The 22,348-nt window shown below is 34.8% G+C and overlaps 2 protein-coding genes and 1 non-coding gene across 4 annotated transcripts; 2 read left to right on the forward strand and 1 right to left on the reverse strand.

Moving 5' to 3' along the window:
* The first annotated feature begins 885 nt into the window (after positions 1-885).
* LOC115708071 (probable uridine nucleosidase 2) lies at positions 886-3,086 on the forward strand. The gene is made up of 8 exons (XM_030636248.2): positions 886-1,181; positions 1,262-1,377; positions 1,483-1,542; positions 1,702-1,887; positions 1,969-2,073; positions 2,186-2,282; positions 2,364-2,471; positions 2,566-3,086. Exons 1-8 carry the CDS (start codon positions 1,106-1,108, stop codon positions 2,811-2,813), a joined length of 996 nt encoding a protein of 331 aa, XP_030492108.1. The 5' UTR covers positions 886-1,105; the 3' UTR covers positions 2,814-3,086.
* Positions 3,087-3,221: 135 nt separating this feature from the next.
* LOC115708070 (inactive glucose-1-phosphate adenylyltransferase small subunit 2, chloroplastic) lies at positions 3,222-6,273 on the forward strand. 2 transcript variants are annotated; one of them, XM_030636247.2, is made up of 7 exons: positions 3,222-4,166; positions 4,263-4,901; positions 4,999-5,273; positions 5,371-5,482; positions 5,594-5,695; positions 5,789-5,914; positions 6,004-6,273. In XM_030636247.2, exons 1-7 carry the CDS (start codon positions 3,924-3,926, stop codon positions 6,121-6,123), a joined length of 1,617 nt encoding a protein of 538 aa, XP_030492107.2. In that variant the 5' UTR covers positions 3,222-3,923; the 3' UTR covers positions 6,124-6,273. The 2 variants fall into 2 exon arrangements, with proteins under 2 accessions (XP_030492107.2, XP_060974784.1); XM_061118801.1 differs by lacking the exons at positions 5,789-5,914; positions 6,004-6,273 and having other exon boundaries at positions 5,589-5,696.
* Positions 6,274-11,073: 4,800 nt separating this feature from the next.
* On the reverse strand, positions 11,074-11,179 carry LOC115715446 (small nucleolar RNA R71). The gene has a single exon (XR_004011317.2). It is a non-coding gene; the product is annotated as a small nucleolar RNA R71 (small nucleolar RNA).
* Positions 11,180-22,348: the final 11,169 nt, after the last annotated feature.

A 22,348-nucleotide genomic window follows, 5' to 3' on the forward strand; every position in this document is an offset into this window, starting at 1 on the left:
TTCAAGTCATGGTAATCTCCACTAATCTATGCTCAAGGTTGAGAGTGAGTGTTTCCATACATATTCTACTTTTATATATATGGAATATATATAGTGTATACATGTGTGTTGTAATATATATATAATTAATCTCTTATTTTAATCTTTGTATTATTTTACAATAGAATTGTAGTATATTTTGATTTTCTTTCATTGTAATAAAATCTCTAATTAGTCCATTATTATTGAATATGCTCATTCAGCAATATCATTGAAATTTGTCAAACTAGCATTGTGAAATACTAAAATTTACAAAATAATTTCATTTAATTTATTCTACATGTGATTATGATGGTTGTACAATGTAAATCTATAATTATTTTGTGACTATAATAGTTATTTATGATTGCACAGTATAATTTATGGTCATTTATGTGACCATACAAGGTTACTTACTAATAAATTTTTCTATAAAATTATTTTACTAAATAAAATTTTGAACTATTTTTACAAAACACTCAAATTATCATTGACATTAACTGACTTATTTTTTAAAAAAATGAATAGGACAATTTTATCAGAGCACGTATCAAATAAGCTGAAAAAATATATCGTCACGTGTTTTTGAGCTCCCACCTAATACGAGCTTAATTAACACTTAACAACAAATATCCCTTTAAAAAATATTAGGTGAAATATGTACAGAGGATTATTTATTTATATAGGTGGCGTTTAGTAATATTTTTTTAATTAGTTTTCTGTTTTTAAAATTAAAAAAGTAAAAATATTTTTTAAAAATATGTTCTATAAAAAATATTATGGACTTCTACAAGATCCGAACTCAAATCCCCTTGGCCCTTGATCTGAACTCGAATTCGATACTGAACATAAATCCGACTTAAATAAAATAAAAAAAAAATAAAAAAAAAATAAATTTTAGAGAAGATAATTTTATTTTTTATTTTTAAAATAAAAAAATCAAAAGTGGTTACCGAATAGCACCATAAAAACAAGGAAGTCAAGCTAAAAAAGAAAGAAGAAAAGAAGAAAGGTGATTAACAAAAAAGGTGAATTGTGTCCCAAAAAGTGAGGTAGAAAAAGTAGTAGTTGGGTTTGGGAACTTGGGATGGGTGAATCTGAATCTGAATCTGAATTTAAGGCGATGAAGATGAAGATGATCATCGACACAGACCCTGGTATCGGTAAGCTGCTACTTTGTTGTTTTGTTTGTTAATGAAATGAAATTATTGATAATACGTTGATTGATTGCTTGATTATGCAGATGATGCCATGGCAATATTCGTGGCCCTCAAGTGTCCCGAAGTTGAAGTGGTTGGACTTACCACTATCTACGGCAACGTTTATACCACTCTCGCCACCCGAAACGCCTTACATTTGGTAATCCTAATTTGCTTTTATTTTTATTTTTTTAGTTTAATTCATGTTTTGCATTTCTATAATCTATTCCATCCATTCTAATATCACTTTACTCAATTACTTTAGTTGGAGATTGGTGGAAGAAGTGATATCCCTGTAGCTGAAGGATCTCATGTCACAATCACGGTAACCTATTTTCAATTTCATTCTCAATGTCTCATCCTCGTCCTTATGTTTTGTTCTTACTCACCTGTATTTTAATTCAGTTACTATGCTCCTATCTGTATCTGTATGGCTGACTGTATGTATCTCTATCATGTTCAATAATAAATAAAATAAAATAAGAAAGGTACAAAGCTCCGGATTGCTGATTTTGTTCACGGCGCCGATGGACTTGGCAACCAAAATTTCCCTCCGCCTAAGGGAAAGCCTATCCAACAGTCCGCTGCTGCATTTTTGGTCCAGCAAGCAAATCTTCACCCTGGAAAACTCACTGTCGTAGCCTTGGGTCCACTTACTAATATTGCATTGGTAGTAACATAACACATTCTCAACCTTCTTTCTTTATTTATATTATGAATCAGACACAATATTACCCCACATCATTTGCAGGCGATTCAACTGGATCCGGCTTTTGCCCAAAATGTTGGCCGGATTGTTGTTCTGGGTGGTGCCTTTGCAGTGAATGGGAATGTAAATCCAGCTGCAGAAGCCAACGTAAGCAGCATTAATAGTAGTTGTATTCAAATTGTGACTTGTGAGAGTAAGAGAAAGAGAAAAAGTATTATAATCATATAATGACACCCTTTTGTTGGATGAGTACGAGCAGATATTTGGGGATCCAGATGCTGCAGATATCGTATTCACCAGCGGAGCAGATGTGTTGGTTGTAGGGATAAATGTTACTCACCAAGTCGTTCTCACAGGTTTTACTACTACTTGAATGTTGTTGATAATTGTTTCTGTTATTTGATTTGATTCTGTTTCTTCTGTCAAATTGTACCTAGATGCGGATCGAGATGTGTTGGCAAGTTCAAATGGGAAGTTTGCTGAGTACTTGTGTAAAATTTTAGATGTCTACTTCTCGTATCATCAGGATGCCTATAACACAGGAGGTGTGTCGTGTGGAGTGTGGTGTTGTTTACTAGACTAACAAATGGCCTAAGACTTTAAAGTCACTAAACTAAGCTTTGAATGTTGTTGGTTTAGGTGTTTACCTTCACGACCCGACAGCCCTTCTTGCAGCCGTATACCCTGATCTGGTCACTTACACGGAGGGTGTTGTGAGAGTCCAGACCAATGGCATCACAAGAGGGCTCACTGTATTGTATAACAAACAGAAAAGGTTTGGTGAAGTAACAGATTGGTCGGATAAGCCAACAGTGAAGGTGGCCGTGACAGTTGATGCTCCGGCTGTTGTCAAACTTGTGATGGAACGTCTCATAGACTCCTCCTAGTCTACTCCTCGTATCATATATCAATGATCATCCATCCCTTTCTTTTCATATTTCTGTGGACCAGCCTTGTTTGCCATTTAATAATAATTCTCAATGCCTTTTGAGCTCATTATTCCTTAATATTATATCTACATAAACAAAAAGAATATAAGCCCCTACTCTACAGTAAAAAAGGTTCTCTGCAAATTTAAAACAAAAACTTCCTCCAAGAGATTACTCATAATTCCTCATGAGAATTAGATTCTGATTTGTGAGTAGAGAATCCTTTAGATTTGTTTGTGCTTTCACTTTTTTATTTTTTTTGTCAATAGAGCAAATCTGATAATATAGTAATTTTGGTGGAACTGGAAATGGTCAAATCACGGCTATTAACTGGCTACTGGTATGGTATCCTTTCCCTTTATTTCATTGGTCACTTTTGCTCTCTTAAAGTTGTAAAGCCAACTTTACAGAGTGAGCTTTAATTTTCTTCAAATCAAGTGATCAATTTTGGTAATTTTGGAATTGGCGCTGATTTGTTCCCCATGATATATGATCAATTTTGGTGTTTGTGTTTAGTTTAGTGGTTAATGAATATAGGAGTTGTAGGAACAGAACATGTGATGTGAATTGATGAAGTTTAATTTTATAAAACAAATGGGTGTGGGTGTGGGTGTGGGTGTGAGTGTGTGTGTGTGTGAAGATTTAAGGTTTTTGAGAGTAAAGAATTTGGGTAACTTGTGAACGACTCCATTCCAAAATGGTCGACAAAGCCTGATTTTGTAGTCCCATTCTAATAATAATGATCACCCTCGGACAAGTTTGAGTGTTGTTAACTATGTACTCTCACTTTTTTTAAGAAAGAATAACAAAAAAGCAGGGAAGGGACTAATAAGAAGCTTAGAATCATATACAACAACGTGGTACATACATACCCTACCAAAGACACCAACTTTATCAAAACACATAGTTAATGTTAATACATAACATATGCATGCAAATATGCAATGCAGTACCAATACAATATTTCTAAGCTTTGCAGTGGCCATCGCCATGAAGAAAACAGATTATTCTGTCTCTCTCTTTTTTATACTAAATATATACCAAATTTAAGTGTATATATATATATATATGTACAATAGAGAAGTCATAATTGTAGAGGAGCATCGGAAAAGACTTGTATTTAAAAGAAAGTGCATTGAGGACATGGTGTTACCGCAGCTCTGTGTTCTCAATCCCAGGTCTTCGTCTCCTTCTCTAACATTCAAACGAAATGGTAGTCGCAGAAGAAGTCCGCTAAAGCTTCCATCAAGCGTGTTGGTATCCAATTCATCATATCCCATTTGGCCACTTCTTTCAGCTTCTTCTGATCAGGTCTTAACTTTTCTCTTTTCTCCTCTGATATAATGAATAGATATAGTTAAGCATTACATTACTAATACTATATATGTGCGTGTGTATGTGTATCAGAGTCAGAGTCAAACTCAGAGCGTTGCAGCCATCATATTTGGGGATGGATCAGAATCACAATCACAATCACGTCTGTATCCATTGACGATGAGAAGATCAGAGGGCGCCCTGCCAATGGCAGCAAATTATAGGCTCATCGACGCAGTAGTGAGCAACTGTATAAACAGCAACATAAAGAAGATATTTGCTCTGACACAATTCAACTCTACTTCTCTGAACTCACACCTTTCGAAGGCTTATTCGGGAGTAGTAGGATGCGAAGGGATTGTCCAAGTAATTGCAGCACATCAGAGCTCTCACCACCATCATCACAATGGATCATGGTTTGAAGGAAGTGCTGATGCTGTTAGAAAATGCCTTTGGATACTAGAAGAGTATTATCATCCACTCACCGAGTTTCTGGTGCTTCCAGGCCACCATCTCTACCGAATGGACTACCAACACCTCCTCCACTTCCACCGCAACTCTAAGGCTGACATTACTATTGCAGCATCAACTAATTCCATTTCCACTCCTCACCACCACCACCCACCACCATTTGGCATTCTCCAATTGGATTTTCAACACCAAGTTCAATCTATTCGATTCAACTCATCGCCCATTATTCTCCCTTTTGCTTCTTCATCTTCACCATCATCAGTAAGTCTCCCTCCAAAGTCCAATCCATATTACTCTATCTTCTTTTTTTTTTTCTTTTTATTGACCGATGAAAAATGAAAAATTGACTTTGAAGTAGGTGAATAGAAAATTGAATGGTAATTTTAGTAGTTGTGGTGAATTGCGAAGCATGGGAATCTATGTGATGAAGAAAGAGGCAATGAAAAAGCTTCTAGAAGAGCAGTTTCCAGAGGCAAAGGACTTGGCAAGGGAAGTCATTGCAGGAGCAGTAGCAGCAAATGGGATCAAGGTTCAAGGGTATCCGTTTGATGGACGGTGGGAGGAGATGAGGAGCATTGGAGAATTCTACAAGGCAAACATAGAGAGCATAGAGGAGGAGAAGATGGGATACAAGTGAGTACTTATGACTACTACTATTGTATTGAGTTTGTTATTATCATTGTTTTGTATTGTAATTGATAATTTGATACTAACTAAGTGGGTTGGGTAGTTTCTGTGACAGAGGAGTTCCAGTGTATACAATGCCTCATTGCCTGCCCCCAACTCTTATAAGTGAAGCTGTTATTACAAACAGCCTTGTTGGGGATGGCTGCATCATTGGTGTAAGCAAAGCAACTACTCTTGTTTTCCTATATAGCATATATATACACTCCAATTAACTCTATTCCTATGGCTAATTGATTGATTGATTGATTGATTCGAATCAAGAATAGAGATGCAGTAGTATCAAAGGTTCGGTGATTGGGATGATGACCAGAATTGGAGATGGTGTTGTCATTGAGGATTCTGTCATTATTGGCTCTGATGTGTATCCGGTGAGGGAAGGGAGTCTCTCTTAATTTGCCTCAATTCTCATTCACTTTGTATCTTTTATATTCATATGATTGATTAGTGAAAATTACATACAGGACCAACAAGAAGAAGAAGAAGAAGAAGAAGAAGAAGAAGCAACTATTCCAATAGGCATAGGCAATCAATGTCAAATAAGGAAAGCAATTGTAGATAAGAATGCAAGGATAGGCAACAATGTTATGGTAACACACTCACTCTCAAACTACTACTATCCTATCTTTGAGTTTATGTATTATATAAGACGTAATTATAAATATATGTATTATTGCAGATCATAAATAAAGACAAGGTGGAAGAAGGAGAGGGGGAAGAAGGGAAGGGATATGTGATCAGAGAGGGGATAGTCATTGTTCCTCGAAATGCAATCATTCCACATCACACCATTCTCTGACACATCAAAATAATAACACTTTTCCTTTTCAATTATACCTTCTTCATTCATTCATTCTCCTTTTTGTAAAATTATTCATTTTCAATTCTGCCTTTCAAATAAAAAAATAAAAAATCTTTATATACATATTTGGGAAAATTTGTGACAGCATTCACCCATTAATTACCACTTTTATTTATAATAAAGCAAGCCAATAATTAAAAGTAATTGGGTTTATTTGAGATGAGAATAACCAGGCCAGGGCATCTATTAACCAAACCAAATGAGTGCAACAATTTTTTTAGATAGAAACAGAGATATAAACCAGAACATTCAATAGAATCAATAGCAAAACACATTTTTCTTGACAAAAAAAAAAATTAAATTAAGAATTGTATTCAGTTATTTTTATATAGTTTTATTTATTTTATATATTTTTTCTTGAAAAAGATTCATTTTATTTAATTTAAAATCTATTTATAATTATGAATAAATGTATTAAATTCAAGAAATAAATAATTAAGTATAAAGAAGACGTAATTATCAATTCTAATTTAATATTAGGAAAAATATACTTAACTTAGATTGTATCAAAATTAATTATTAAACAATTAATTTCAAAATCTATGATATTTTCCTAATTAAATATTAAAAAAAATAACTAGTTCTAGAAATAACTATCTAGAATATATTTCATTTACTAAGGGTGCGTTTAGAAAGCCACAATGTAATTGGATTTGTGTGTAATTGGAGGTAATTACACAATTTGACATGTTTGTCTCACCATGTAATTACACTGTAACTGTGTAATTTGAAGTAATTGAGGAGTTCCAATTACACTCTCCAATTCTCATGGTCCCCCATGACCATGAGAATTGAATGTAATTACACTTTGTAATTACTAAAAACTTTCCATATTAAACCTTAGCTACTAAAAATACTATTTTCCTATGTAATTACTAACTATTTTGCCAAACAAAATATTAGAAATTCATATGTAATTACCACCTCATATCCAAACACACCTTGCATTTTAAAATATAATGTAATTACTACACTGTGTAATTACCACCCTAGTAATTACCCTACCTAGTAATTACACAGTTACTTCCAAACGAACCCTAAGTGTTTTTCTAAAAAATTAACTCTAAAATCATCCCAATTACTTTTATTTATTCTCTTTAATTTTCTAATTTTTATTAGATATATAAAATTCATTAATGAATTAATTAAAAAAAATAATAAAAAGAAAATTATCAAGTGATAAACCGCATAAAAATTTAAAATATCAATTCTATCTATTTTTTGTTTTGATAACTCATATATTTAATATTCAAACTTATCCTTTCGTCAAATATATATTCACAATAACCATAAACCTATTTTTTGTTTTGATAACTCATATATTCTCTTCTTCTTCTAGTCTTTTTTCTTACCTTTTTTTTAATAAACTTAGCAACTTTATTAACTAACAATCGTTAATAATTGTAGAACGCACTTCGTTGGAACAATTCTCTAATTGAATCACACGACTAGAGAAACAAGAATCTCTGACTAAAACATGAGCCAGCTTGTTTGCAGATCGTTTGACAAAACACAACTCAACATTAAAGATAAGAGAAGAGTACGAACATCATGAACTAATAGACCAAACGAACCCAGAACTAAGAACCGGTAACTAACGCCAGAAACCAATGTTAATTCAAATTAGTATTTTATGGGGTTAGAATTATTAGTTTTATGTGAAACTAATTAGGTTTTTTCCATTTGTCTTGTCTTTTGACATGGTTCTATAGTTTCTCTCAGGTTTATTGGTTTTTGGTGTTAATTACTGGTTCTTGGTTATGGGTTCGTTCGGGTGTCCATAGTGTCGAGTAGTTATCAACGAATGGAGGCAGCGAAGAAAATGGCAGGGATTTTTATACCGAAATAGCAGGTGCAACCTGAAATAGATGAATTTGTTGGTAAAAAAGAAGCTTTAAGCTGGATTGACCGTCATTTATGGGGACGATTGATTTTGGAAATTGATATCCAAATTACTTTGTCATCCTCTTTTGGTCTATTAGATCATGATGTTCGTACTCTTCTCTTATCTTTAAATAATGTTGAGTTGTGTTTTGTCAAACGATCTGCAAACAAGCTGGCTCATGTTTTAGCCAAGGAATCTTGTTTCTCTCTAGGTCGTGTGCTTAAGTTGGAAAATTGTTCCAACGAAGTGCATTCTATTGTTATTAACGATTGCTTGTTAATAAAGTTGCTAAGTTTATTCAAAAAAATACATATATATAAATAATTGAATAATTATTTAATTTAATATTATTAATTTATTTTATATTTATTATTATGTGTTTTTTAAAAAATAATTAATTTAAGATAGATATTTTTATGGCAAATTTATTAAAATAATAGTAAAATATTAATTTGTAAATTTATGCTTAATAAAAATATTAAAAAATTAAGAGAATTAAAGAGAAAAAAAATAGCTTTAGAGAGATTTTAGACCGTCACATCACCATATCATACTTCTCATTTATATAGATATATAGATATAGATTTATGTTTTAATAAAATATTAAAAATTGAGAGAATTAAGAAGAAAATAAATAACTTTAGAGAGATTTTAGACCGCCACATCACCGTCTCATACTTCTCTTTTATATAGATTTTTAAAAAATAATTAATTTAAGATAGATATTTTTATAGAAAATTTATTAAAATAATAGTAAAATATTAATTTGTAAATTTATGCTTTAATAAAATATTAAAAAATTAAGGAAATTAAGGAAAAAAAAAAGAAAATAGCCTTAGAGAGATTTTAGACCGTCACATTACCGTCTCATACTTCTCATTTATATAGATATATATATATAGATACTTTTCCTTTATATAGATTTTTAAAAAATAATTAATTTAAGATAGATATTTTTATAGAAAATTTATTAAAATAATAGTAAAATATTAATTTGTAAATTTATGCTTTAATAAAATATTAAAAAATTGAGGGAGTTAAGGATAAAAAAGAAAAATAGCTTTAGAGAGATTTTAGACAGCCACATTACTGTTAGGCTATTTTTAGCCTATGTTTTGGATCCAATTTATGTGCATCTTTAGCTGTGTTGGGACGGAATTACGCTTGTTTTCTATGTTTTCAGGTTCTTTGGAGTAAAAGAGGTCTCGGGTGCAGAAATTCATTGAAAGACGTGCTGAGCCGAAGAAAAACTTAATTTTTGAGTTTTTGCATATCTGGCCGCGGCGATGAAGAGGCTCGCCGCGGCGAGTTACGAGAAACAGAAAGTGCCTAAATTTGGCACATTCTCGCCGCGGCGAGAGGAAGCATGGCCGCGGCGAGATCCCGTACGGACCAGGGGCATTTTCGTCCATCGAACCCTAAATTTCAATTATAAATAGAAAACTGCGATTGGAAGTCAGAGAGAGCGATTTGGAACCCTAAAACACAGCTGAGAGCGGCAGGAAGAGCATAGAGATTCAAGTGAAGATCCAGAATTTATCCTCCAACAGTTCTTTTCTTTATTCCTCTTTAATTTATTTATGTTGAATATTGCTATAGGAATGGTTATGGATTTATTTCTGAACTAAATTTCCCATTTAGGGAGGATGATGATTGTTGTTTAATGTTTTCCTAGTTAATGTTTAATTACCATTCCTCAATTCTTGTGTGTGAAATTATCTTAGTTTGTTCTTAATTTCATGTTTAAGATTGATCACCTTGTGCATGTTCTATGATCTCAATTCAAAATCTGAAAAGTGAGAATTGAGAATGCTAAAATTAAGATAATCGATGTTCTATGTGAAACGAAAGTATTTACATGACTTATGTGACGAGTAGATTATTACTTAATGCTGATTTCATGTTAGTTTAATTAAGGAATTAATTAGATAACATGTGATTTAGAATCTAGAAGATCTGAAAGGAGCTAGGTTATTTCATAATCTGTCATTCATTCCAAGAATAGGATAGTAATTAATCATTAACAATTTGGGTAAACAACAACAGGATTCTCCTCCCTATTGCCTCATCTTGCTCAACTTTAAATTGTGTTATTAAGTTTTCTGAATTTCTTTCATATTTTACTGTTTTTACATCATACTTGCTTTCGATTTACCGAATAGAATCATAAGTATAATTTAGTGGTACTTAATCCAATTCCCTGTGGGATCGACCTCACCTGTGTGAGATTTACTACTTGATTGCGTATACTTGCGTAGCGTTTAAAAATATAGCAACAAGTTTTTGGCGCCGTTGCCGGGGAATTGTTAAAGATTAATATTACATAAAATTATACTAACTTCTACTTTGGTATATTTTCTCTTGCTGATTTTTCTAACCTTTTTCTTGCAATATTTTCTTGATTTATTTCAGGAATCCTAAGTGCATGCGCCGTCAAGGACAATCAGTCATATTACCAGTTGATCCTGAAATTGAGAAAACTTGCAGGAAGAATCGAAAGAACAAGAGGCAAGAAAGAGTTTCAAAGAATCGCCGAAACATCAGAAATCATGGCTGCCAATGTGAACAATAATGTTGGGAACAATGGGCGTAATAATGGTAATAATGGAGGCGCTGTGGAAGATCAAGCTAATGGCCGTAGCTTGAGAGATTACATTCTCCCTACTCTGACGGGAGTGCAGTCATGTATTAGGCCACCGGCAGTGGATGCAAACAACTTCGAGATCAAACCTGCCATCCTTCAAATGGTGCAGTCTTCAGTTCAGTTTGGTGGTCTCCCTTCTGAAGATCCTAATTTGCATCTCTCTAACTTCATGGAACTTTGTGAAACTTTTAAAGTTAATGGAGTTAGCGACGATGCCATTAGATTGAGGTTGTTTCCATTCTCGCTCAGAGAACGAGCCAAGAGTTGGTTAAATTCTTTGCCACCGAATTCTATTGCTACATGGAATGATCTGGCAACAAAATTCTTGTCAAAGTTCTTTCCTCCAGCGAAGTCTGCAAAGCTAAGAGGAGAAATCAATAATTTCTGCCAACAAGATAATGAATCTCTCCATGAGGCTTGGGAGAGGTTTAAAGATCCGATCGGAGGTGTCCCCATCATGGTATAGAGAAGTGGATGCCGGTTCACAACTTCTACAACGGGTTGGTTGGTAATACTAGAACTCTAATAGATGCGGCGAGTGGCGGAGCTTTTATGAGAAAGAGTGCTAATGAGGCATATGATCTATGGGAGGAGATGGCTCTAAACAACCAGCGGTGGCCAACCGAAAGGAGTCAATCCAAGAAAGTAGCCGGTGTGTTAGAAGTCGATGCCATCACAAAGTTAACGGCTCGGGTTGAGGCATTGACTAAAATCATTGCGGGGCAAGCTAAGCAAGCCCAAATTGTTTGTGAGTTATGTGGAGGAAGTCATCACTTTTCGGAGTGCCAAGCGGATGTGGATGATTTGCCAATGGATGAAGCTAAGGCCATTGGGAATTTTTCACGAACAACAACAACAACAATTATGGGTTCAACCGAATAACAACCGAAGAAATAGTGGGTTCTATCAACAAAGAAATCGAACCAACGGTTTAATCAAAGAACAAGCCTGCGGTGGAAGTTCTAGTTTGCGTACAGTATTTCTTGCTCCAATTCATGAGCCGAAACTAGATCTTCAATTAAAGACCCGGACTCGGATGGGCCGGCTAGCAACTCGGGTAGCAACCCGCCCTCAAGGAAATTTGCCTAGCACCACCGAAGTTAATCCTAAAGAAAACCGCAAGGCAATTACCCCGAGGAGCGGTAAGAAGTATGATGGGCACGAGTTACCACAACCGGTTGAGGTAGATGTAGAAATAAATGCTCAACCGATTCCGACACCAACACCGACGGCGAGAGAAGGCTGCGATAGCCCAGCTCCACTTCAACAGTCTCCACCGATTAGTATTGATCATCATGTAAAGATACCCTATCCTCAGAGGCTGAGAAAGTCAAGCTTGGACAAGCAGTTCACCAAGTTTCTAGAAGTCTTCAAAAGACTTCACATTAACATTCCTTTTGCTGAAGCTCTAGAGCAGATGCCAAGTTATGTGAAGTTTATGAAGGAAATTTTGTCAAAGAAGAGGAAGATGGAAGACTATGAGACAGTGGCTCTAACTGAAGAGTGTAGCGCTATTCTACAGAAGAAACTCCCTCCAAAACTCAGAGATCCAGGGAGTTTCACTATTCCTTGTACTATTGGTAAAATTGAAGGGATAAATGCACTATGTGATTTGGGAGCCAGTATTAACTTAATGCCCTTGTCAGTGTTCAAAAGATTGCAGCTAGGTGAAGCAAAGCCAACTACTGTAACTCTTCAATTGGCAGATCGATCGCTAGCTCACCCTAGAGGAGTCATTGAGGATGTGTTAGTAAAGGTGGACAAGTTCATCTTCCCAGCTGATTTCATTGTTCTGGATATGGAAGAAGACAGTAATGTTCCTATCATCCTGGGGAGACCTTTCTTGGCAACAGGGAAAGCACTAATTGATGTTCAGAAAGGAGAGTTAAAGCTAAGGGTACAAGGAGATGAAGTTGTATTTAATGTGCTCAAAGCAATGACCTATCCTACAGCTAGTGACAACTGTTTTGCAATTGAGGTGGTGGACCAGTTGGTGGAGACAAAGACACATGCTGAAGATCCTCTTAATCTGACTTTGGTACAAGAAGAGGTGGTGGAACAAGATGGTAAGGAAGCTTATGAATATGCTAAGTGGCTCGATTCTTATGGACCGCTGAATAGAAAATATTATGAAGAGTTAGGAGTCATACCAACAAAGCCTACCCCATCTACTGAAAAGCCTCCTCAACTAGAGTTGAAAGTCCTACCAGAGCATCTCAGGTATGAATATTTGGGAGAAAATAAGACACTTCCTGTTATTGTGGCTTCTTCCCTATCTTCTGTAGAGACAGATAAGCTATTACGGGTTCTAAGGAAGCATTCAAAAGCCATTGGATGGACTTTAGCAGATATTAAAGGGATCAGCCCTTCAACTGTAATGCATAGAATCTTAATGGAGGAAGGAGTTAAACCAACCATTGATGCACAACGTAGATTAAATCCACCAATGAAGGAGGTTGTCAGAAAAGAAGTCTTGAAGTGGTTAGATGCCGGGGTAGCGTATCCTATTTCAGACAGTAAATGGGTGAGCCCAGTCCAAGTTGTTCCAAAGAAAGGAGGGATGACGGTGGTAAAGAATGAGAAGAATGAACTCATCCCAACCAGAACTGTCACGGGATGGAGAATTTGCATTGACTACCGAAAACTCAACAAGGCCACAAGAAAAGATCACTTTCCACTCCCATTCATTGATCAGATGTTAGACAAGTTGGCAGGACAAGAGTACTATTGTTTCCTTGATGGATACTCAGGGTATCACCAAATAGCTATAGCACCGGAGGATCAAGAGAAAACAACATTCACATGTCCATATGGTACTTTTGCTTTTCGACGAATGCCATTTGGGCTGTGCAATGCTCCAGCAACATTTCAGAGGTGTATGATGGCTATATTTTCAGATTTAATAGAAAAGTGCATCGAGGTGTTCATGGATGATTTTTCAGTGTTTGGCTCATCGTTTGACCAATGTCTGAGTAACTTGGAGTTGGTTTTAGCAAGATGTGAAGACTCTAATTTGGTGCTGAACTGGGAAAAGTGCCATTTCATGGTTACAGAAGGAATAGTGCTGGGACATAAAATTTCAAAAGAAGGTATTGAGGTCGACAGAGCCAAAGTATCTACAATTGAGAACTTGCCTCCTCCAATTTCAGTGAAGGGAGTTCGAAGCTTTTTGGGTCATGCCGGGTTTTATAGAAGATTTATCAAAGATTTTTCCAAAGTGGCTAAACCGCTATCCAATCTTCTTGCTAGTGGAGTACCTTTTGAATTTGGGAAAGATTGTCTTGAAGCATTCCAAATTCTCAAGGAAAAGTTAATCTCAGCACCGATTGTGACTACACCAAACTGGGAATTACCTTTTGAAATCATGTGCGATGCAAGTGATTATGCTATTGGAGCAGTCTTGGGACAACGGGTTGACAAGGTATTCAGAACCATTTATTATGCAAGCAAAACCTTGAATGATGCCCAACTAAACTACGCTACTACAGAAAAAGAGATGCTGGCCATAGTATTTGCATGTGACAAATTTTGACCCTACTTAATTGGTAATAAAGTGATAGTGTATACAGATCATTCAGCAATCAAATACTTGATGACTAAGAAGGATGCCAAACCACGACTGATTCGATGGGTTCTTCTTTTGCAAGAATTTGATCTAGACATAAAAGACAAGAAGGGTACTGAGAACTTGGTGGCAGATCACTTGTCAAGACTAGAACTGGAAGAAAGTCAGAATACGAAAGAGGTACAAATAAATGAACAATTTCCCGATGAACAACTCTTTAGTGTGAGGGAAAGTCTTATGGTACCATGGTATGCTGATTATGTTAACTACTTAGCTGCTAATGTCACTCCTCCTGAGCTATCTCGTCAACAACTAAAGAAGTTCTTTTCTGAGGTGAAACATTATTATTGGGAAGAGCCAATCCTCTACAAGCACTGTGCAGATCAGATAATAAGAAGGTGTGTGCCTGAAGAGGAGATGTACTCTATTCTTAATCACTGTCATGCTTTACCATGTGGGGGACACTTCAGTGGAACTAGAACAGCTGCCAAGGTGTTGCAAAGTGGATTCTTTTGGCCAACGCTTTTCAAAGATGCTAGTACTTTTGTAAAGGCATGTGATCGTTGTCAGCGTACAGGAAACATCTCAAGGAGAAACGAAATGCCTTTGACAGGAATCTTGGAAGTAGAATTGTTTGATGTATGGGGGATAGACTTTATGGGTCCTTTTCCTTCATCGTTTAGCAATCTATACATCCTATTAAATTTGTGGATTATGTGTCAAAATGGGTGGAAGCTGCAGCCACACCAGCTAATGATGGTAAAACAGTCCTTCGGTTCCTTCAAAAGAACATATTCACTCGGTTTGGAACTCCCCGAGCAATCATAAGCGATGAAGGGAGTCACTTTTGCAACAAACAATTCGAAGCACTCCTTTCGAGATATGGTGTTCGTCATAGAACAGCTCTACCTTATCATCCGCAAAGTAATGGCCAAGCTGAGATTTCTAACCGGGAAATAAAGATGATTCTGGAGAAAACGGTGCAGAGATCAAGGAAAGATTGGTCAAGAAAGTTGGATGACGCATTATGGGCTTATAGAACAGCGTTCAAAACGCCAATTGGGATGTCACCATATCGGTTGGTGTTTGGAAAGGCATGTCATTTACCGGTGGAGTTAGAACACAAAGCTTATTGGGCAATGAGAACTCTAAACATGGACTTAAAAGTCTAGGCGTAAAAGACTACTACAGTTGGATGAGTTGGAAGAATTTCGAAATGAAGCTTATGAAAACGCCAAGATTTACAAGGAAAGAACTAAGAGATGGCATGACAGAAATCTAGTCAGAAAGGAGTTTCAACCTGGTCAACAAGTTCTACTCTTTAACTCAAGACTAAAGTTGTTTCCTGGTAAATTAAAATCAAGGTGGTCAGGGCCATTTACGGTGATCAAAGTGTTTCCCTACGGAGCAGTGGAACTAAAAGGTGAAAGTCCTAATACTTTCAAAGTGAATGGACAGCGATTAAAGCTCTACTTGGGAGGTCAATTTGATCAAACCAAGTCCGCCATGATTCTGGCGCCACTTTGAAGATCTCGATCAACGTCTAGCTAAGGACGATAAAGTTAGCGCTAATTGGGAGGCAACCCAAGTGTTCTTTTGATTTAGTTGAACTCTTTTTAAGTTTACTGTTATTTTTCTTGATGTTCATTCTGTTTCGTTATTGAAAAAAAAAAAAAAAAAAAATGGCTTTTGGGTCAGTGGCCGCGGCCATGAGATGTCTGGCCGCGGCCAGAATTGTCTTACAGAAAGCAGCCTATTTTCGAGATTTCTCGCCGCGGCGAGGGGACATACCGCCGCGGCGAGATTGGACTTACAGAAACAGCCATATTTTCACGGATTCTCGCCGCGGCGAGGCTACAGGTCGCCGCGACGAGAATGGTCAGATTTCCCTTTTTAAACTCAAAATCCCTAACAATTCAAATCAAAACCCCACATTCAAACCCTACCTTCTCCAGCCGAAAACACCCCTTCTCACTATTTTTTCTTCATCTAATCCCATTCAAAACTCCTTTTCATCAAATCTAACCATAAACTTTCATCAATAATCATCCTAAACCCTTATTTCTCTCATTAAACACTATTTCCCACTCAAAATCAACCCCAAATCCCTCAAACCTCACCCAAAATTATAAAAAAACCTTATTCATCCTTTTCTTTCTCAAAAGCTTCAAGATGTCAACAATGGAGGATGAGTAAAGGAACATTGTCATTGAGGTATTGATTCTAAGACTTCCATTCCAATTTTTATTGAAAAATTTGTGAATTTGTTGGATAGTTTTGAATTATTTGGTGGATATTTGGGATTTTTGCTATATACATTGTTGAAATTGATTGTGTGAATAGAATTGGGTTAGATTGAAGGGGATTTAAATCCCGGGAAGTCAATTTTTAAGGGGAAGTGCTGTCAAAATTTTGAAAAATCTTGAGAGTTAGAAAAAATTTTGGGTGCTATGGGTCCAAAGAGGTCAAGGGTTAATGAAGAGGGAGCTTCATCATCCAACCCATCTAGGGGACGCCCTAATCTAGATAGAGTTAGGTTTACCAACATGGAGGCTCAAGAGCGGTTTTTGAAGTTGAAAGATAGGGCATTCATTGAAGATAGAGGGATAGACATTGTCAACCTAAGCCAAACTGTCAACATTCCCCCTGCTTTTGCATCTATTAGGGATCAAATCCTACAGAGGCAGTGGACTAAGTTCGTAGATGTCACTGAGCGTGGTAATCAAACTCTAGCTTTGGAATTTTTAGCCAACTGGCCTGAAAGAGAAGAGGGCAAAGTTAGAGTTAGGGGGGTTAGAGTGCCTGCTACCACAGACGCTATTCATGCCCTTTATGATCTCCAAACTTTCACTTATGAAGAACAACCCTTGAAACGACAATTTTATGAGAGAAGTACGAATTATGTGGATATTGCTGAGACTCTAGGGTACCCTGGCCTTAGGTTCCATGAGCTTAGTGGGGAACCATACCAATTGTACCGATGTGAACTCAACCCAGTGGCCAAGGCTTGGCTTTACTTTGTTAGTGCAAGGATGCTCCCCAACAAGCATTTTTCTGATGCTCAAATGGACAGACTTAAATGGGTTTACGGCATTATGAAAGGGTATAATTTGAATGTGGGGGATATTGTTCGAACGACCTTTGACATTATGGTTGAGGGATCTTCCGGTGGAGGACTGGGGTTGGCTGGAATAATCACTGACCTATGTGAGAAACATGGAGTACCACAGTACTCATATGATACAAAGGTACCGCCACAGCGCCCTATTAACCTGGCGACTGTTCTTCGCTTCAAACCTCCTCATCCTCATGGTCAACCGCCAGTTCAAGGAGGTCCTCCGGCAAGAGAAGAAGAGGGACGTGAGGACATCGAACCACCACGTCTTGTCGGGCCTCTTGACCCTGCCATGCAGTACACTCACAATCAGCTGAATTATCTGATTCAGCAGAACATGCATATGCAAAATTACATGGCCCAGAGGAGTATTTTCGATGAGCAGCAGGTGGCTCAATTGAACACACTTGTCACGAGGATGAATATCGGTGTGGATGATCCAAACTATTTTCCCATGCCACCCCGTTTCAACCCTTATGACCAGCCACCGCCGCCAAACCCCTTCTAAGGGGCTCAGGTAAGTTTCTCTCACCCTGGTTTATTTTCATACATTGGGGACAATGTGCATTTTAGTTTGGGGGGGGGGGGGAAACTTAATTTATTCTTTTTCGCGTTTATTTGTTTTAGTTTAGTTTGTTTTAGTTTTTTAGTCTTGCGTGATAGCTAAATTGAAAGATGGATTAAATTGTTGTGATTCACTTGTGCAATGGATTGAAACATAACTGTGTGCTTGACTTGCAACTGTTTGAATTAAATTGGATGTGTGCTAGGAAGTGATTCATGTAGATTTAAAACATTGGCTATTCTCACATATCACTTTTGTTCTATTTGGATTGTGGAATGACTGATTGAACATGGAATAGAATTTGTTTGACATACTCTCTTGAAGCGAAATCCTTGATGATTTTTGTTTGGAAAGTGATTTAGGCAAGTTTTCTTTGGAACGATTGAGCCTTTCAAGCCTACCAAAAAAAAAGTTTTATCCATAGTATACCCAAAGTTGAGCCTTAGCCTGTTTTAAAATTTTTCACCACTTCACGGAGCTGAATTCGTTATTCTAAACTCTTTTCACCCTGAACATATTTTATTATGCCATGAGCCTTGAAGCAAGTTTGGGGGGGGAATAAGTGCTGTAAGTGAAAAAAAAATATAAAGTGTAGGAATGAGGGATTGAAAAAAATAATAAGACTATTGTGTGTTGTGCCTATGAAAAAAAAAAGAAAAAATGTGTCTTCTTGAAGAAAAAAAAAAGTTAAGAAAATTATGAGGTACACACACAAGAAAAATTGCAATCTCTTATTTCTGTTTTTGGGATATATGGAAAGAAAGCAAAATAAATGTCTAGGCTTGCTTGGTTAATTGTGCTTATGGTATAGTATAGCCTAAATGACTTCTCACCTACCCATGTACCTAAGCCATGTGATTTTAACCGAAAAAGACCTATTGATTCCAGATAGAAATTTGTCAACATTAGTGGAGAGAGGTATGTCATTCAAACTTATTGATCATGTGTTAGTGGGATGTTGGAAAGTTAGAACAGTTGTGATATCGGTGGAAATTGCGATGCTTTATGTTTGTATGAATTACTTACTTGTAAACTGCACATTCAACTTAGTTCTTAGAGTTGGCAAGTTGAAATTCTGGTTATTGATGGATTGAAGTTGTGCAGGTGGGGGTAACAATTAAATTGTTGGAAAGTTCAGCTATCATTGTCAGTTTTCTTAGTTTAGTCTTAGTTTACTCGGGGACGAGTAAAGAGTCAGTTTGGGGGAGTTTGTTAGGCTATTTTTAGCCTATGTTTTGGATCCAATTTATGTGCATCTTTAGCTGTGTTGGGACGGAATTACGCTTGTTTTCTATGTTTTCAGGTTCTTTGGAGTAAAAGAGGTCTCGGGTGCAGAAATTCATTGAAAGACGTGCTGAGCCGAAGAAAAACTTAATTTTTGAGTTTTTGCATATCTGGCCGCGGCGATGAAGAGGCTCGCCGCGGCGAGTTACGAGAAACAGAAAGTGCCTAAATTTGGCACATTCTCGCCGCGGCGAGAGGAAGCATGGCCGCGGCGAGATCCCGTACGGACCAGGGGCATTTTCGTCCATCGAACCCTAAATTTCAATTATAAATAGAAAACTGCGATTGGAAGTCAGAGAGAGCGATTTGGAACCCTAAAACACAGCTGAGAGCGGCAGGAAGAGCATAGAGATTCAAGTGAAGATCCAGAATTTATCCTCCAACAGTTCTTTTCTTTATTCCTCTTTAATTTATTTATGTTGAATATTGCTATAGGAATGGTTATGGATTTATTTCTGAACTAAATTTCCCATTTAGGGAGGATGATGATTGTTGTTTAATGTTTTCCTAGTTAATGTTTAATTACCATTCCTCAATTCTTGTGTGTGAAATTATCTTAGTTTGTTCTTAATTTCATGTTTAAGATTGATCACCTTGTGCATGTTCTATGATCTCAATTCAAAATCTGAAAAGTGAGAATTGAGAATGCTAAAATTAAGATAATCGATGTTCTATGTGAAACGAAAGTATTTACATGACTTATGTGACGAGTAGATTATTACTTAATGCTGATTTCATGTTAGTTTAATTAAGGAATTAATTAGATAACATGTGATTTAGAATCTAGAAGATCTGAAAGGAGCTAGGTTATTTCATAATCTGTCATTCATTCCAAGAATAGGATAGTAATTAATCATTAACAATTTGGGTAAACAACAACAGGATTCTCCTCCCTATTGCCTCATCTTGCTCAACTTTAAATTGTGTTATTAAGTTTTCTGAATTTCTTTCATATTTTACTGTTTTTACATCATACTTGCTTTCGATTTACCGAATAGAATCATAAGTATAATTTAGTGGTACTTAATCCAATTCCCTGTGGGATCGACCTCACCTGTGTGAGATTTACTACTTGATTGCGTATACTTGCGTAGCGTTTAAAAATATAGCAACAATTACCGTCTCATACTTATCTTTTATATAGATATATCTTTATATATTAAAAGTGCCTATCTAACGGCATTTCTTGGTTTAACAGAATATACTTAAAAATAAGAATATTCTGTTAAATTTAACGATTAGGTTTGATCTCCCGTTAACCAATAAACCAATAATTAAACCCAAAAAATTAAACAATCTTTTAAATATTAATAATCTCTTTTTAAATTAAAAAAATCATATTAGCCACATATCTCTCTAACAAACTTATCTTGGGAGAATATTAATAATTTTTTTTTATTTATTTTTAAAAAAGAAAAATATAGATAAAATAAAAAGAAGATGAAATGGACTGTAATTAGTATTTACCTTATATGTTTGTGCTTATTTTTAATTTTACCACCAAGAGGAGAAGGTTGAAAAATATTAGAATATGAAAATATTATTGGTGCTTATTAGTAATTTGCAAAGAATGTGAAAGTCTATAAATATATAGTTGTGTAGATATTATTAAATATGAAATGAGATAATAGAACTTTTTTCAATTAGAAGATTAATGTACATTTTACTATTAATAACATACATTATTATAACACAACTATGTTTTACTTACTAAATATACTGACACATATTTTATTTTTATAAAACAAATCGTTCAAATAATTATACTATTTTAATTATTAATTAAAATAAATAACTAAAATATTAAATAAAACTAACACTACGTGGCTTGGCACGTAACAATCACCTAGTATAGATATATAGATAGATAGATTCTAATTTAATTTATTCATATAATTTTGAAAACTAAAAATTTAATAATATTAGTGATACATATTTATAATAAATAAGTTAATTAAAAGTTATTATTTATTAAGTTTAAAATAATTAGAAAATTATTAGGTTTAACATATTAATTTATTTTACTTGTGCTATTAAAAGTAAAATAACGAAAACTATGTAGAATAGTTGTGCTATTATTAAAAATAAATTATATAAAATGTTATCAAAATTTGACATTTGATATAATTTTATAACTTAATTATTATTAAACAAAATATAACCACACGTAAAGTGTAATTTGTTTTCTAGTTGATTAATAACATAATTATGTATTAATGAATAATATTGCATACATGAAAATCCCACATAATTTATTATCATACATCTTTTTGTAGAAATATAATCTATGAAGATTCGCCTATATGTTTATGTGTAGTGCTTTCAATAATAAAAGCATGTAAAGTAACTAAGTATAATCTAGTATTAACTTAGAAATACATTTTAATCGCTGGTTTATGTGTTTTAAATTAATTCATAATACAGAGTGTGTAGATGCTAAGTTTCTATTCATAAACCTAAGAGGTTTTTCGAATGCTAGCTCAGTCATCATTGCCCAATTTAAGTAAGTTTTCATTTGAAGTGGGAAAATAGATTTTTTTACACAAATACAAATAAACACCTGTATAACTAAAAAATAAATAAAAAATCAACTATTGTTTTTTTAATTTTAAAATAGTTTTACATAATTTTGATTATTTTATTTAATTTACAATCTATTTATAATTATGTTTTTACTACTTGTATAATAAAAGTACAATGTTTTAAGTTTTTAAATGCTAACTAAGATTATCATTATGTATACATTCTTACACATCATACTAAAATCTCCAAGTTTATAAAATTATGTTAAGTATATGTGTATGATGACAATTCAGTTAACATTTAATAGTGAGATTTAATGACACTTCAAATTTATAAATAAAAGTAAAATTAAAAGAGTAAATGATATATTTGGTAATGGAAGAGGTTTCAATGGTTACATTTTTATTGTAACCATCATGGTTACATTTTTTTAAGTCATTGGATTACTATTAAATGGTTAAGATTAATTTGAAAATTAAATAAAAATAAATAATAAATAATTTGTAACTTGAAAGTAACCTAATAATTTATTTCCTTATAAAATTTCAATTAAGATTAATTATATATTAAAATTAAATTAA

The sequence above is a fragment of the Cannabis sativa genome, chromosome 1 (genome assembly GCF_029168945.1).
Source record: "Cannabis sativa cultivar Pink pepper isolate KNU-18-1 chromosome 1, ASM2916894v1, whole genome shotgun sequence".
Taxonomy (NCBI): domain Eukaryota; kingdom Viridiplantae; phylum Streptophyta; class Magnoliopsida; order Rosales; family Cannabaceae; genus Cannabis; species Cannabis sativa.

What these genes read in the sequence shown, in the direction of transcription:
- LOC115708071 (XM_030636248.2), top strand. Translation starts at nt 1,106, where the DNA reads ATGGGTGAATCTGAATCTGAATCTGAATTTAAGGCGATGAAGATGAAG. An exon ending in CGACACAGACCCTGGTATCG is followed by an intron (nt 1,182 to 1,261) that starts GTAAGCTGCTAC and finishes TTGATTATGCAG; the next exon opens with ATGATGCCATGGCAATATTC. An exon ending in CACTTACTAATATTGCATTG is followed by an intron (nt 1,888 to 1,968) that starts GTAGTAACATAA and finishes CATCATTTGCAG; the next exon opens with GCGATTCAACTGGATCCGGC.
- LOC115708070 (XM_030636247.2), top strand. Translation starts at nt 3,924, where the DNA reads ATGTACAATAGAGAAGTCATAATTGTAGAGGAGCATCGGAAAAGACTT. An exon ending in TTTCAGCTTCTTCTGATCAG is followed by an intron (nt 4,167 to 4,262) that starts GTCTTAACTTTT and finishes TATGTGTATCAG; the next exon opens with AGTCAGAGTCAAACTCAGAG. An exon ending in CTTCATCTTCACCATCATCA is followed by an intron (nt 4,902 to 4,998) that starts GTAAGTCTCCCT and finishes ACTTTGAAGTAG; the next exon opens with GTGAATAGAAAATTGAATGG.